This window comes from Cydia amplana, chromosome 8, assembly GCF_948474715.1.
Source record: "Cydia amplana chromosome 8, ilCydAmpl1.1, whole genome shotgun sequence".
Taxonomy (NCBI): domain Eukaryota; kingdom Metazoa; phylum Arthropoda; class Insecta; order Lepidoptera; family Tortricidae; genus Cydia; species Cydia amplana.
Genome location: NC_086076.1, coordinates 12,745,210 through 12,762,547, shown reverse-complemented (window position 1 = coordinate 12,762,547; position 17,338 = coordinate 12,745,210). Strand labels below are relative to the sequence as shown.

The 17,338-nt window shown below is 36.9% G+C and overlaps 1 protein-coding gene across 1 annotated transcript; it reads left to right on the top strand.

Moving 5' to 3' along the window:
• The first annotated feature begins 3,990 nt into the window (after positions 1 to 3,990).
• LOC134650569 (uncharacterized protein DDB_G0283357-like) lies at positions 3,991 to 12,194 on the top strand. Its single transcript, XM_063505524.1, has 4 exons — positions 3,991 to 6,285; positions 8,269 to 8,460; positions 10,400 to 10,581; positions 11,959 to 12,194. Exons 1-4 carry the CDS (start codon positions 4,207 to 4,209, stop codon positions 12,149 to 12,151), a joined length of 2,646 nt encoding a protein of 881 aa, XP_063361594.1. The 5' UTR covers positions 3,991 to 4,206; the 3' UTR covers positions 12,152 to 12,194.
• Positions 12,195 to 17,338: the final 5,144 nt, after the last annotated feature.

Here is a 17,338-nt window from a genome sequence, read left to right as displayed (position 1 = left end):
TCGGGTCGGCGGGTGAAAATTAAATTCTAAATTGAATTTTTATTGACTGGCTAATATCGACACGATTCGACACCTGAAATTTCGAGGGTTAAATGGTGACCATAGTTCGTATGCCTCTCCTAAACTGCCAAATTCTCATTTAACTAAGCTTTTGATATTTTGGAATTTTTCTACACCAGACCAGGAGGTTTCTTTCAAAGCTAAATAAATAGGAAATGTGACAATTTGAGAACATGCTAATTCAACCGTCAATGCCTAATTGTAATGATGTAGGTAAATGTGGGAGGTGCAATATGAATACTAATTTTATGGAAATCACTTGTAGCTTACTTGTCGATAGCAAAAAAAATGTCAAGACATTGAGAATAATATAGGATATATTTCTGTAGACCTAGCACAGGAGCGGCGCGGCAGTATCTCGTCCTTAATGCAGTTAAAAAAGGACGGGTAGTTTATCTCGCGGGCGACTGTCGCGCCGCTCCTGCGCTATGCCTACTGTAACGGCATCTAATAGTATATTGTAGATCAACCCCTTATCTACTTGTTGTCAATATTTTATGCTTAGCAGTCATCAGTATTCAATTGCCGTAAGATTAAAATTTAACATGGCTAAATCATTACATTTTTGGCTAAGCTTGAATATTGACATAACTAATTTCCAATTTCACGTTGAGTATTACATTTAAAAAATGTCGTTACCTTTTTACTAAATTCGGTAGTGACTGGACCTAAAAAAAGAAGTAGGTTTACAAATTTCCGGTTTATATCCTATATTCAAATTGATTGAATAATATAGTTGAGCATCATTTTATCTTGAAAGTAATTTAACGAGTAGAATTAAAATTATAGCCATGTTCTTTGTAGCCATAATTTAAGATTCTGTAGACTATAAAATACTTGACGAATAATGGAAATGAAAATAAAGTCGATATCAAGTGAGACTAGGTACTCGCGACATCTAGTAAGGGCTTTAAGTACCTAACTGGAGGCTCTGTTTGAGTTGGGTAAAGGAAAAACTTCGGGCATAACTTTAATTTGAAGGATTCTTAAAGTATAATATTGTTTGTTGAATGAGTGATGCTATAGCGGGTGTTTTGATTATATAAATAGCATGAGCAAATGTGGTAATACTGGTGATGTGTGCAGTGTGCTTTGAATGCGAGTCTTAGTTTTACGGCTATTGGTTAACCTGTCGTACAGGTATTTGGGATTCACTTTGAGTGTCACAAATGTAGCGTTGCGTTCATGGCATTTTGATTGCACTATGTGCATCGGTAAAAGTTGCTTTAATGGCTACTTAGGTGTGAATATTAGGCGCTTCAATCGTCGTTCGTACTGTGATTACACACATGTATCAACGACGGCGGAATCGTCAGAATAATAACCCCATAAATTATTTATCTTCAGGACAGGAACTATTATTTTGTTACCGTAAATTAAGTGCACTATTATTTCGGTTCGATACTACGTATACTTATAATTATCGTCTCGAACAAACGACTGAGAAGGGACTGCATGAGGTATCTAATTAAAATAAGGGTAACGTCGACTTGTAACCAAGATAATGAAATATTTTTCTAAACTTTTTAATGTCACAAACTTAACATTTTGTCGTCTATAGAGTTCATTTATAAACATTTACTGTTCTCGTTAACTCCTTACTTGTCTTTCAAAGTAACCATGTTTAGGCATAGGTACATGTGTATCGAGGTAATTATGTAATATTAACTATTTTATTACATACTTATAAAGAGTAGGTACATGTTGAAAAATAATAGGTATAGAATGTATTATTAGTGAAAATAACTCGTAAGCGTGATTTAAAAAGTAATAAATTATTTTAACTACAATATAGAATTCTTATGAATTGTAGAATCTACGATATTATATTCAGAAACAAACCCATAGATACTTAGAGCTAGTTTATTTACTGATAAATATAGCACAAGTATCCAACTTCTATGATCTTATCAAGTGCACCAATAAATACCTATAGATGACCAGTACGTTTAAAAGTGTTCATAAAAGTGATAGATGATAATATTTTTGTAAACTTCATTATTCCGTAGACTACATGTCTGCAGAATTAAATTATTATAATGGTTGTTTTGTTTGGTTACCCTAGTCCTATGCTTTTTAAGTGGAACTGCCTACCCAACTAAATGTATCGAGTCAAATTTAAATTATAAATTTTACCTAACGAATTGCTCCGTAATGAATGATACCAAATCTTTATGTATGTCTATTCAAGTTGGTTCAGGACGTGTAACGAATCTCTGAATAATAACTATATTTTAACATAACCACATTCTACCTTTTATATGCTATGCTGTGTCGTGGAAATATAAAATTTAACTTAATTTTTGTTGCTCTCCAAATAAATGTATACAAATGGTATGACAGTTCAAATTATGACCAACACCAGCCCACTAAAAGGTGTAATTTCAAAAATATTGGGTTCTCTCCATTGTGCCTATTATATATATACATATACGTAGTTGTTATTTACTTTCAGAGTATTAATTATTTATATCAGATTAAGGTATAGTTTATTTTTTTATTCGGTAGACTAAAATGACATTTCATAGTATGAACATCATGTGTGATTTAATACTATGAAATGTCATTTTAATCTACTGAATAAAAAATAGACTTTAGAGATATTGTAAAGGATGAGAATTCTCGAACGCTACGAAATTTGAATACCATTCCACTTGTTATTCTTTCACTACGATGTTTTTTTCTTTTATTATTGGGAGCTGCTTTTTCTATGTTAAGTGTTAAGTTATTTGTGTCCTAGTACAAAGTGTTCAGTGCGGGGCGATGTTTACCTGAGCTTGTGTAAGCAACGTGGCCATTTTATTTGAATAATTTAATGTGAATTGTAGTATTAAGTGAGTTACTCTTCGTAATGGCAGACAACGTTTTCACAATGAAAACTGTATTAAGGATTCAATAATTTCTATAGACAAATAAAAGTGTTTTAGCAAAATTTTGTTTTATTTTTTTGGGCATAAAAAGTAGTACCTACAGTATAGGTACATATGACCTTCTCTAAGAAGTTGTGACGAAGTTAATTCAAAATGTCTAGGTAATAATAATTTATTTACAAAACACATTAGATAAATAAATAGTGATAGTAACAAGTAACAAAAAAATTGAAAGATGCAGGTAGGTATCGAAAAGATGTCGATTTTAGATGGCAAATTGATGTGTCTAATTTAAATGTGCTCGAAATAAGCAGTACCTGCGTACATATATGCTAAATGTTAAAAAATTAAGTTATGGGTGCTCTGAGGATAACTTTGTTTATTTTATTTATTTATAAACAATAAATAATAACCTTATGGACTAAATCTGAATATTAAACTTGAAGAAGACACTTCGTTCGTGCCAATAAACGGGGAGCTTCTGTGCTACCCTCTGCAGTTCACGCGCGCTCCCGCTCCCCTTTAAGTATACCTATTGCCCCAGGGAGTTATGATAAAACAAGTAAATGACACCACTGTACTGTACACTGTTCAGTGGTGTCATTTATAAGTTTATCATTTGTCAGTCTATGAGACGGGCTAAGATGGCCGGCTCTTTTGTCATTTGTTGCCATGCCTGTAACTGTACAAGTATGTAAGTGCAAAAGTGACGCATAACATGACAGGTGATAAAACGCGACCATGATACCGCTGCAGAATCAGAGTTTGTAATTTTTAAGCTAACAAACACCATCTACCTTTAAATTTTATTCAAACAAAAATTTAAAATACCTAGTTGCCATATAATGAATTAGGTATTAGGTATGTTATCCAAGTGAAGTCATTTAAACGCTTATCATAAACGACGTCCATCGTTTAGTGGTGTCGTTAACGATGAGTTGATCAATCACCACGAAGTTTCCTTAATTAAAGCTCGTGTTTGACACCTATACAGAATAATAGAAAATAACAGCCCAGTTAATGTCACTAAATAATGAAAAGGCGGAAGGTACATTTGAAACGACACCTCGTTACTGCATATTACATGGTAACGAATCACAAGATTATCGAACTCGAAGCATAATTAGCGGGGAAAATTTGTCGCGGTTATTAAGCGTGAACGCTTTCGTTTTCTCATGCTGGGGCGGCGCACGCGCCTGCGCCCGAGCGCCCGCAGTCGCTCCCGGCACTCCACCCGCTGACCACGCTCGGAAAATGTTCACAGGACTAGACCATCATGTCTCGTAAAATATTCCGCGCCGCGCTCTTTTACCTCCTAGTCCTAAGCCTCGATGCGAAAAAATCCAGGAGAGTCAAAACTACTAAACCAGAAGACGACAGCAGCCCGCAACCAAGTGTAGTTTCATATTCCACGTTTGGCTTCAACGATGTTGGATCCTATGATGGCTTCGTGCCTAGCTCTCCGGACTTTGCTACGTATTTGAGCAGTAATGTTAACAATCAGGATTCTCCTCCTCCGAGGTTGTACGGGCCGGCGTTTCCCTCGTCGTTAGAATCGTCTGGATTCGGTAATATGGAATCACAGCCGCAAGATGGCACCTTCAGTTCTGGTGATGACAACAATGCGCAGCCGAGTATATTGCAATATAGTTCAGCATCCTATTTCAACGCCGATAACAATAATGATCAGGGGCAAAATGGTTCTCCCGAGGAAAAGTACCGACGGATAGTTGACGAAGAGAGCAATTCGCCGGTGTATGGAACTAAGTTGGGTGGCAAAAATAAACATAGATTGTTAAACCCATTTAATGAAACTGGAGCGTTTGATGTCTATAGTAACGGAAACTCCCATCCTAGTGAAACGAGATATTCAAATTTTAAAGTAACTGAAACAACGCACGATACAAAGCCAGTATCATATGGTGAGACGGCGAGCAGCCACCAAAACATTTACAACTACGCTCCAACCTACCCGCCGACCGAAGCGGATGAAGTAAATCCCTCATCTAACAACACATATTCCTTTAATTTTCCCAAAGTAATTGACTTTACGAAATATAAACAATATTATCCTACAGCAGTAGAAAACAAATTCCCTACCGCTACGTTTCAACCAGTAACAACTAAGCAGAAAGACGTTAAGCAACACAATAACTACGACGGTCACAATACTAATAATTACGACAGTCACAGTAATAATAACTACGAAAGTCACGGAAATAATTATAATTACGGAAATCACAACAATAACTTCGACGTGCACAGTAGCAATAAGAACTATGAAAGCCATAGTAGTGTTAACTATCCATCGCAGCCATTCAAAAATACCTATGAAGTCAAAGAAGAAGATCAAGAAAGTGATCTTCCAAAACCAACTTCCTACACCAGTAATGCTTATTCGAATAATTTTGTGAGTTACACTAGTCCTAAATCCAGTTTAAAAGATACAAAACCTGATTATGACTACAAGGATAAAGTAAAACCCACTCCGCCATGGTCATATAACAATACTATTAAAAATTGGAGAAACCCCGTAAAAGGCTACGAGTACTCCACTGATTATAGCAACATGAGTTTTAAATATGATACTAGTGTACCGGAAAAAGAAAAACATACAAGAAAGAAGCCATTTCATAGCTACACAGATGAGCTTACACCCGCAAGCAGTAATGTTGTAGATCTATCGGACTACAAGTTCCCTGAAACTGACTACTCAAACTTTAAGAAGATACCCGGTGTTAAAGCACATTACGAAGACGATGACTATTCCAGCTTACAATCAAAACACAAAGATTTGTTTAAATCTGATGACTACATTAATCAATTTAAAAACCTGTACAGTAACAATAATGCACCGTCAACAAGCTCTCTTTGGGGAAATGTTTACAAAGGCCCGGAATTCACATCTCTGAAATATCCTTCAATAAATTCTCACTTTAGTGATGAGATTACTAGCGATGTAGTTCATATAAAACCCGGTTTAAAGAACAAACAAAAGAATAGATTCAGTCATAATAAATACAGTGATAGTAAACCAAGTGAATGGTCGTTTCAAAATAAATACAGACCTTATAAGGCCAACAAGCCTAACGATTGGACTAAAGATGTGTCTCTGACGAGATTCAAGTCAGAGGAAGACTTGTTAGGTCTCAGAACTCACGATACATCACACCCGTCATATATACCCTCGTATAAGCCTTTTAACGATGTATCAGACGAATTCGACTACAAGAAGCTCGTAGAAAAATGGCGGCAATCCTACCTGAAATCAAAATACAAGGAATCGTTCCGCGATTTCGAGACCTATGCGTCAGATGCGAAGCCCGTACATGTACCTATACCGAAGCCATACGCGGTAAGTCTTAGAAAATAATAATTTATACCTAATTAGTCTTGAGATTATTCGAATAGTTGTCTCAGTATAAGATTTAGTAAAAAATGAACAAAAACCATACAGAGGAATGCGGATCAGAAAAGCTGGCAGCACGCGTCTCGCACTGATTTCCTCCGCTCGGGTAAGATGACGCGCGTGCGGCCCAGAGAAATCATGAAATAAAACACACGGCAATTTCATTCAGTCATGCGTTTGCTCGTGTTACTGTCTTGGATGCAGGCTATAAAATTCTATATTTACGACTATTAGATTACATTATACAAACAATAACCCAACCGATTCTTAAAAACATAGTTATTACGAATATTGGTTTTTGGTTGCGCTTGTTTGGAGTTTATCTTAACTCATTGGCAGCACTTTCGTGAGTCTATAAGTAAAGATATGATTTAGGTACTTAGTTTGCTTCTTCCATTCCAAAAGTCCTGTCGAGATAAACTTGACATGTCCGTTGCCTAGCTCAACCCTCATTGAAAGTGAAACGGAGCAAGTAAATTGACCAGAAGTACAGAGATAATCAATGGTTTTGCATAGGTAATGGACGCCTAGGTCCATCGTCCGGCGTTACGGGACATTGGTTCTTCTAAGTTATATGAGTAAGATTGCTTTCACTAGTGGTCAGATAATTAGAGTTTACATAAAAGTTGATAGAATAAAATAATCGTGATTAAAAACCGGAACATGGTTTCCTTGAGTTGTAGTTGTGGTCTAATTTGTGGCAATAAACCCATTTCAATTTCGGATACAGTCGCTTACAAATTATGATACGAGTAAGTTACGGTTAGATACGTTACGGTCCATGGTAAACTTAAAGTGATTATATACATATAGGTACATACAATCTAATATTACATTGTCGATGACGTCCTCTGCTTTACCGTGATGGTACAACGTGCTGTTGACGTGGACGTGGAAACCAAGAATTGGCTCACAGTTCACAGCACAGCGGCATCTTATATGAGTTAAGAAAAGTTATTATGGAACACCAAAGTTTTACTTATCGTCATGCCATCAACAAGAACATGATTGACTCAGCAGACATGTCATGAATAACGTTTTATAGTCATACTTGAGCACGGTGCAGTTTATTAGCAAACAATTATTGGTTCGCGTGCGACTGAAAATGCTAATGTAGCGATTTACATATGCGCAGGAGTTTCCTCCATTCACGGTAATCTGTGGACATAAATAGACGCGTGTGCGTGAATTGCTATGATACGTTGCTATGATTGAAATTTTCTAATACGGAATTGAATGGAAGACTATTAGAGGGGAAAGGAAGCTCCAGTGATCCAGACTGCTCTACCTATATTTACCTGTTGCTACCGTATATAACCTGATAAACTCTACTTCGGTATACAATCAAATGATATTGCGTACATAATTATGGTCTGACTCATTGGTACGAGCCGAGGTTTGAACCCGCGATCTTCGGATTGCTCTTACCGCTAGGCCACCGGCGCTTATAAAATAAACGTAGGTATCTATAAAACAATAAAAACTGTTGTCAGAAACATCTTGGACTTTAAATTGTAGTGAACTTTAATCGTAATCAAGGTGCTCTGGCAGCGCTTTCACTGCTCTTGTCAAACACTCTGCGTCGAGACTGTCTGTTTTCACAAAAGGTTACTCTGGGTATCATATCTTGTAAACAATACTTGCAGAGCCCACAAAACCACAATGACAAATATAATCTTTAACAAAATAAAACCTACAGCACACTATTAAACATGACTTAGTTTAAAAAATACCGAAATCAGTGTACGTTTCCTATATCAGACGAGATCCCTCGATTGGGACAATTTCTCCAGAATGGCATCATCCGATCCTGACGCAAGAATTAAAAACAAAACAAACCCCAAAGTATTCAGAATCTCCTGGCTCCCAAGTTCTGAAGTTGGCCAAAACAATGAATACGGAAAATTTCACTCGCCCCGTCCTCCGCAGATCGAAGTGCCCCGGCCCGTGATCGTGCCGGTACCGGAGCCGTACCCGGTCCGGGTGCCGATACCCAAGCCGGTAGCCGTGCCGATAATCAAAGAGATCAACGTGCAGATCGAGAAACCCGTACCCTATCCGGTCTATAAAAAGATCCCATACCCGGTGGAAAAACCTGTGCCCGTGCCTGTTGAAAAGCAGGTCAGTGTTTTTATATTTAGGTTTTCATAAAAGTTTACCTTTAGCACTTTTCAGAATAGGAATTAAATTTAAAAAAATGACCATTCAAAATCGTTCTGAATAAAGAATAATTTTCTAATTTATTATCTTTAAAATATTTGGATGATGTTTGGTCACAAAGCAAAGGCCTCGAAAACATTGAAAACGGTTTACTTTGCTTGAAACATTGCTTTTAAGAATAAATAATACTCCTAATACTGAGAAGAATATATATGTACAATTGTACATATAATGTATAATAATAACGGTTAAAAGGTAAACTGAATTGTGAAAATAACTAATCACGGCTCGATATAATTGGAAAATATTAAATATGTATATTGTATCTGCTTACACATATTCGCTTATATGTAATTAAATAATATAATTTTATGTAGGTCAATGCGTAGCACTATATTTTTAAAACAAAAATATTATTTATCATTATGCAAATTGCATATGTATGATTTATTATGTTTATATCTCAGTTGGACGTGGGTTTATATTCCAATATATTGCGTTGCTGGCAGCTTTTTGTATCCGTACATTATATCTATTCTATTTTTATTAATAATACATAACGTACACATATATATTACACACATTGGTGGAATTTGTGTATTAAATAAATTATTAATGTACCTATACCTAAAACGGATATGCAGGTGCGTATATAATATATGTTGGTGCTTTTGCTTTAATTATGGTTTTTATTTACTGAATTCATAAGCAGTGCCTTATTGACTCTAAGTGTAAGGCCTGAGTGGACGCTCGAGTTGGGCATGCAGCGGGGCGGGACGTGCGGCGTGCATGTTAACAAATGCAAGCGTATAGGAGCAGCCTTAGTGCACGCTGCTCAAATCACTTGGGAGCTCGACGCCACGCTGCACACCCCGCCGAACGCTTCGCTTCGAGCGTCCACTCAGGCCTTACACTAAGTGTAAGGCCTGAGTGGACGCTCGAGTTGGGCGTGCAGCGGGGCGGGGCGTGCGGCGTGCATGTTAAACAAATGCAAACGTAAGGGAGCGGCCTTAGTGCACGCTGCTCAAATTACTCCTGATCCCGACGCCACGCTGCACGCCCCGCCGAACGCTCCGCTTCGAGCGTCTACTCAGGCCTTACACTAATAACTTACTGCTACTATTAAGTACTTAATCAACAATGAACAATGCCAGGCTTATTATTCGCCGAGCTATACTTAACTAGTGAACGTTTTTGCGTGTATCTTATCGAGATATTATAATGTCTTGTGTAAACTAGACGAGATTCTAGAATAGATAATTCATTAAAATATTTTTTACTGAATTATTTGAATGAATTATCTGATCGAAAAAACGCCCGCCTTCAACGACGAAACGGTAATGTCTCTCTGTCGCACTTAAGTAATGGAAGAGTGATACATGGTGAGTGAGGCATTTTTACCGTTTCGTTCCCTAGGCGCAAACTATTTGCATCTTGGCTAGGCCCTCTGGTCTCGCTAACTCGCTGGCATTCTCACAATAATAAAAAGTTTCATAAGAATCTATCTACCTACTAACGAGTATTACGAGTAGTGACAATCTTAAAGTTCGTTATACGGCGTGGTGCCTGTACGAGTATAATTAATTAGTTTTTCTTTAAGGTGCTAGAATATAAATCACTGATGAGTTACTGAACTAGTATGTATAATCAGTGAATATTTCCCGTGTATTTAAGTACTTACGGCCTCCCTTGCTTTTTGAGTAGGTGCTTACATAGCTACTTATAAATATGTCAATTTGGTTTAACGTGAGAAAAACTTTGTTTTGAGATTACTTAATATAATCCATGCAATTGGAAGCTTAATCTCACATTAAACTCTTAATATGGTTGGGTGATATCGTAATAAGTTTCAATTCTATGAAGATTACATAACAATTAACACCTAGTTTTTATAATGTAGGTTCCCGTTCCAGTGGTGAAGCCATATCCAGTGGCCGTGCCGCACATAAGGCCGGTGTTCCACCACACGCGGCCTCACGACGAACTGGAGGAGGCTGGTACGGACGATGAGGAGGACTATCTACCGCGCCCTGATGGCTACAGGACGAGTAAGAAAGTGCCGTTTTCTAAGCGGCCTAAGAGGTGAGACATTAGTTATTTACCATACAAGTGCGGAAAAGAGGAAATTCGAAACGAGTGGCGATAAATTAAAACACGACCGAAGGGAGTGTTTTAAATCGACACGAGTTGCGTATTACCTATTCACACGTGTATCGTACAACGTTTTACAGTAGGTACTTTAAACTTTTGACATACGCACGGAAAGTGCTCCTTCCCGCACTAGTATGGGAAAGTAGCACCATATGTAAGTACTGTAAAATTACATTCTGCAACAAGTGAAAATATTTAAAAGGATGACTTTATGATATGATTTTGCGTAGGTATTACTAAAATATTTTTTGCGATGTTGCTGTGACTATAAAACACTTTAATTTTACACAACAACAAATAAAATAGCATAAAACAATATATTTCTTCATTCATACAAAAATAATAGTAGAAACATACATACTATTTTAAGAAAACAAAGTTGTTTCCATACTTTTGGCCTGGGTTGTAATTTACATGAAAACTTTGAAATATAACGCAATAAGTATTGTCCTTAACTATTACGACAAATAGATATAAGTGGCATTTATATTATAGTCGCTATTTTCAACTGTTTTAAATAAATCTCAGTATCAGCTTCCATTAGCCCAAATCTACTATTTGATTAATTAAAATTGATGTATTGGAAAGTGAGTGCAGTCACTACTGCGAACGTTATCAGCAATTATCATCAAAAAACATAATAGCTCTCATTAACTGTTTTTCAGGAAACATTTACTAATGACGGCACTGACATTGTAATATCAATGCATAATTACACTTTAAGCAGTCTAAAACATCGTGCGTGCATTACATAACATACCGCCGGTGTTGTAACTCATGAAACATGCGACTGAAGTTCAAAGACTTTTTCAGGTTGTGTTTTAACATTTCATTTCATTTTAATTTTTCATTTATTTGCAATAAACATGGTACATTACGATTGATGTACTACGATACTATTACGATAGATATACATATATATGTACACGTATTACATTTTGATGCACTTTATTTTTGTAAACATGAGGTAGCAGGTACCTAATATATATAGGTTGGTACAAGTGATTTCATTGGTGGTACAATAGGATTTAAAAAAATGGATGTTCATGTGCAGAAAGCTCAATCGGTTACTTGTAGAAACAGAGATCATATTTCGCGAAAGGATTTTTTATTTCATGAACATTTTCTCAGATTATCAATTGCATGAGAGTGCTTTATTTTTTCTAATATTTCTTAAAATTCATTAGAATCATACATGCTCAGTTGGCTTACACATTCTATAAAGCCAAATTAAGCTTCCTAGCATAGCAATAGTCAAAATAATGTTGTGCATATATTAAAAAAAAAACTTCTAATTTCCTATTTCAGCCCGCGTTACCGCGACCGGCCGCGTAGGCCCCAGCGAGCTCCGTACTACGACCGGAACAGAAGGCAGTGGCCAGACAGGAGGCCTACCAGGAGGCCCTTGGAGCTCCGCCCTTCGCCATTTAGATCTCCCTACGATGATGAGTTTCAACGCAGTGACTACTACCTGCACTGCCAGAGGACCAGACTCTGTTAGCGTTATTCCAATTCATGGGACAATGTATTGTTCTGCATTTTTCTTCCTTAGTGAAATTATGTGATGAAGCAAGATTTGTTATAGTATCTAATTTATGTGACTCTTTTCTTTTGTTTTTCAGAGATGTTCGAAATTTGAATGTCATTAAATCAATATCAATATTATTATTACGCATTACGTAATTTGCGGTTGTTGAACGCAACATAGGTTTATGATTAGTGCAGAGAAAATTTGTAAAAGAATAGTCTTATGAAAATCAGCAGTTGCCAACTACCGGTAAAAGCAGTTGTATAGGGGCTCATTTGAATGCGAGAGTTGCAACGGATTGGGTGTCAATATCAAATATAATTATTTTACCTTTTTCAGCGTATTATGATTACCGTACGCTCTAAAGTACCTAGCTTATTTATTTTTTATATTCAGACTATGTGCCAATACGTTACGTTCTTCTTAAAATTCAGTTACTTAGTTGTTTAATTTGAACAAAGGATGAATAGCATTTTGTTATATTTGTATAGTAAATGTTAAGTGTTATAGATTGAGTAAATATTTGTAATAAACAAGGTTGTTTTCTTTTCTGACGGAGACCATCTAAATATTAAATATGTTAATAGAACATTTTCAGATCATAACACGCCTGAATATTTGACCATAGGGTCAAAAAAAAAAAGCGGCCATGTGCGAGTCGGACTCGCCCATGAAGGGTTCCGTATTTAGGCGATTTATGACGTATAAAAAAAAACTACTTACTAGATCTCGTTCAAACCAATTTTCGGTGGGAGTTTACATGGTAATGTACATCATATATTTTTTTTAGTTTTATCATTCTCTTATTTTAGAAGTTACGGGGGGGGGGGGGGGACACACATTTTACCACTTTGGAAGTGTCTCTCGCGCAAACTATTCAGTTTAGAAAAAAATGATATTAGAAACCTCAATATCATTTTTGAAGACCTATCCATAGATACCCCATACGTATGGGTTTGATGAAAAAAAAATTTTTGAGTTTCAGTTCGAAGTATGGGGAACCCCAAAAATTTATTGTTTTTTTTTTCTATTTTTGTGTGAAAATCTTAATGCGGTTCACAGAATACATCTACTTACCAAGTTTCAACAGTATAGTTCTTATAGTTTCGGAGAAAAGTGGCTGTGACATACGGACGGACAGACAGACGGACAGACAGACAGACAGACAGACAGACATGACGAATCTATAAGGGTTCCGTTTTTTGCCATTTAGCTACGGAACCCTAAAAACCACCATTACCATACCATACCACACCATACCATACCACGACGTAAGTATTTTTACCATAGGGTAAAAATACTTACGTCTTATAGAAGACGTAAGTATTTTTATTCTCAACTAGGCAGGTTACTAATATAATAAAAAACAAAAGACGACTAAACTTGTGAAAACAAAACGTATAAAACCAGGGTAAATAAAAACAATCTAAGTATAAGTAGGTATATTATTTAACATTTTTTTGTATAGCTCCCATACTTATCAAGCCGATGGATGTTCACACTTTCTGAAAAGTTAGAACTCGGCAGGAAACCTCAGGTGGATCTGATAATTAAGTTGTCCGTACGAGATCAACGTACGGTCGCGCATGGCTGCGCGCTTTTCCCAACGCTCCAATAAACAGGGTGCATCTTACGCATGCACGTCACGATTAACCGTTTTCCTGCTAATACATTATTAAAACTGCAGTAACCGTCTGCAAAGCGAGGAATGAAATAAAATCATCAAACGGGGCTTACCTCGAATAAATTTACATCGTTGTTTGGGATGTCCCGCAGAGTTCATGGTCTCGGTTACAAAGTTGGTTTAGTTTAGATAAGTGAATGTTGGTGGTGGGAGGATGGAGTCCAGATAGGTCCTTAACTACACTTCAACTTCACACAATTGAGAGAGGTGTCCAAGTAAAAACATCGAATATTTTTGTTAACAAAATAGATACATTTTAGGATGAAACATCGTTTTTACTTAAGTACATAGAGCAGAAAAGTCAGTATCTATAGCCTATACATATATCTTCGAAATGAAAAGAGATCCTCAGAAATTCTCTGATGTTTTCTTTTGATATATAGACACCTCAATTATCAAATAATCACTTAATTAAACCGTGAACCTATATATAAGTTTAATTATATAAATTGGTAGCCGGTTCACGGTCGCGGTTGCGGGTCACGAGTTATTTCGTCGTGGTGCTACGGGGTTATTTCAATCGCTCAGCGTGGACTGGCGTAGTAAAACCAGTATACGTTTTTATCTTAAACTGCTAAGGTTTTAAAAGTCATATCTATACTGGGTAGTAGGAGGCAAGATAAGTAAGCTGTGGGAATGTCCTGGGCCGTTCTCTCGCGATGACACTTTTCTCACCATGCCCAAGGGCATTTTTGTTTGGGCGTAATTAACAACACCTTTTGTTGATTACGACACTTTGTGACAATTCCGTAGTTGGAGTTGAAATGCTGTAGGGCTAAGATGGCTGGCTCTTTATCATTTGTTATATACTATGACCGTCACGTTCTAACAAATATGTACCTGTGCGAAAGCGACGCATAGCATGACAGGTGTTAAAAATTAGTGTCCGACCGAAACATGTTTTTTTGCCGAAACCGAAACCGAATGTTCGGCTTTGGCTCTAGTTTCGGCCGAAACCGAAACCGAAACCGAAACTTTTGTAGACTTGTTAAAATCGTTGAAAAAATGTCATAAAACCGCTTTTACACACATATTATGGGGCTGTCAACACCCAATGTCCTTGAAATTGATGTTACTTAAGCAGTTTTTTATGAAAATTACTAGAGTTAGACCAAGATAATTCTGCAACGATTTTGATAAGTTGATAACACACGCAGTGCAAGTGTTATTTTAAACGTCAAAACTTTTATGAAATTATGACGAAGGTATAAATAACATTTGCACTAGTTGCACTGCGTATGCTATCAAAATCATTGCAGAATTTTCTTGGTCTAACTCTATTCATTTACCAGTCAAGCTAACATGTAGAATTGTAGACACAGGGTCAACCAAAAACGCGAGCGCAGCGAGCGCGAAATTTTTTGTTAACAATATCGCAAGGCCGGGTACCGATCTTCACCTGGGCCGAAAAGTCCGAAGTGCCCCATTGAGGCGAACTTTCATGCGAAGTCAAAGCCGTGCTTAAGGCTTCAGGATAAGTAGTTGAGCACAGACTCCAACCAATGTCCATTGTATTCAAAAGCGAGACCGCAGGCCGAGCATGGCGCAGCGAGGCCAAAGGCTAAGCTGAAGTAGAGGACATGTGGAACACAAACCAATGGTAAATTGAGGTAAAAAGTGAGGCTAGTTTTCTTATTATTATCTTGCCCAGGGCCCAGTAACATGCGACAGTGCTATCTCATTCACTTATAGGTATTGACAGCCTCTTATGACTGCGTCAACCGTCCAGTGGCGCCCTCATTAGTGGAATTGTGTTTTATAATAAACCAATTAATGTCTGTACCTAATATACATGAATCAGTATATGTAGGTATTCATATTGTTGTCCTACTTATTCCCCAACTTTTGGTCTTTGTCCGAAGTACCATTTCATAAGTTTCGGCCCGGCCGAAAGGTTCGGCCGTTTTTTGGCCGAAACCGAAACTACAGCCGAAACATGATTTTTTGGCCGAAACTGGCCGAAACCGAAACCGAAACCGAACCTTCGGTCGGACACTATTAAAAATGCGACCATGATAGCTGGTCAGGGTCATGCTATAGGTAAAATAACATTGACAACGTTCTACATGATATGCCTATACCGCACGCGCCACACGCCACACGCCCTACCCTTTGGTACCTAATTCTAGTGCTAAATACACAAACGCATTGTATATTTTTTTACTGTTTTATAAATTTTCCTGCTCCGTTTGTGTGAATGTCATCGCAAAGCGGAAGAACATAGGGAAGGTGAAGGAGACGGGAAACACGACCAACTAAGGTTGAGACGTAAGTACCTACTGAACTGTCTATAAAATTGTGTTATTTCTACCTACAACAACTAGATTGCCATACGAACGTTTAAAATATCAGCTTGGTTTAATATTACTACCGGTTCATCTCACTTGTGCTTAGAAATTAGTGCAAGCTAGAGCACTGCGAGTAATGTCAAATCAATATCAAATAAAGATCAGAGAGATGATTGCAACAGTGTGTAATTTTAAAACGGAATTTATTTTACTGAGTTATCCTTTGAGCATATTTTGATGCTTGTTGTTAATACACTGAATGTTTCTTCGTAGGTACGGAATAAATCAACCCACCAAAAACATTTTCAAGTAAAAGTTTGCTTATGTTTTCTTATGGCTCACACTGTCAATTCTCGCATTTTCTAATCTCATGTAGAGCCAAGCTTCTAACTCTACACGCCCTAACTCTACAAGCCCTAACTTCAAAATTTCTACACTTTAGTCAAAATATGTGGCTTGGCCGTTTCGTTACTACAAGAACTATTGTATAACAGAAAAGTAATGGTCAGTGAATAAAATTTCCACATTACGCCCATGGAGCGGTAGCTAAACGACCTAGCTATACATATGTATTTTGACTAAGATGTAGATTTTGAGTTTCATTGTCTATATATAAGTAGGTACTTAAGTACTTCATTGACACATTTTTTACGAATATAAAAGTGATACTTTCAGTTTCCTCTCAGAGTCCTTTAAAAAACACTCCTTTTGGCATAATCGTGCGGTTTAACATGATAAAATAATATGGTTTCCGATTTGCCTACCGGGACCCAATATATTATACTACTCTTTGCCGGGACCCTTGATGAAATAAATCCATCATCCAATTTCAAATACAAGTCGTGAACATTAACGTTTTATCTACAGCATATGGCCTGTAACACGGGCGAATAAACTTACTAATCTACTCCTCAAACAATAAAACTTTTGTTTAACAACTTTTTGAAATTATGTAGTCTTAAGATTGTCCCTTTTTCAAACAAACTAAATAATATTTTCAATGTACTTTAAATTCCGTCTAATTGACATTGACTGTCAGTCTTGTCGCCGTACAGGCATAATCAATTTCGTAATACATTGCGTGTTCGAAATTTCGAATAAATTTTAAAGTGTTTTAAAATCTAAACCACAAGTTATTTTTAAAAGCCGCTGAACAAACATTGTCTAGTTTGAGGAGTAGAATCTACG

Excerpts from the sequence above, each read along its gene's own strand:
- LOC134650569 (XM_063505524.1), top strand. The coding sequence starts at position 4,207 with ATGTCTCGTAAAATATTCCGCGCCGCGCTCTTTTACCTCCTAGTCCTA. Across the intron at positions 8,461-10,399 it reads CCGTGCCTGTTGAAAAGCAG|GTTCCCGTTCCAGTGGTGAA; the intron begins GTCAGTGTTTTT and ends TTTATAATGTAG. Across the intron at positions 10,582-11,958 it reads TTTTCTAAGCGGCCTAAGAG|CCCGCGTTACCGCGACCGGC; the intron begins GTGAGACATTAG and ends TTCCTATTTCAG.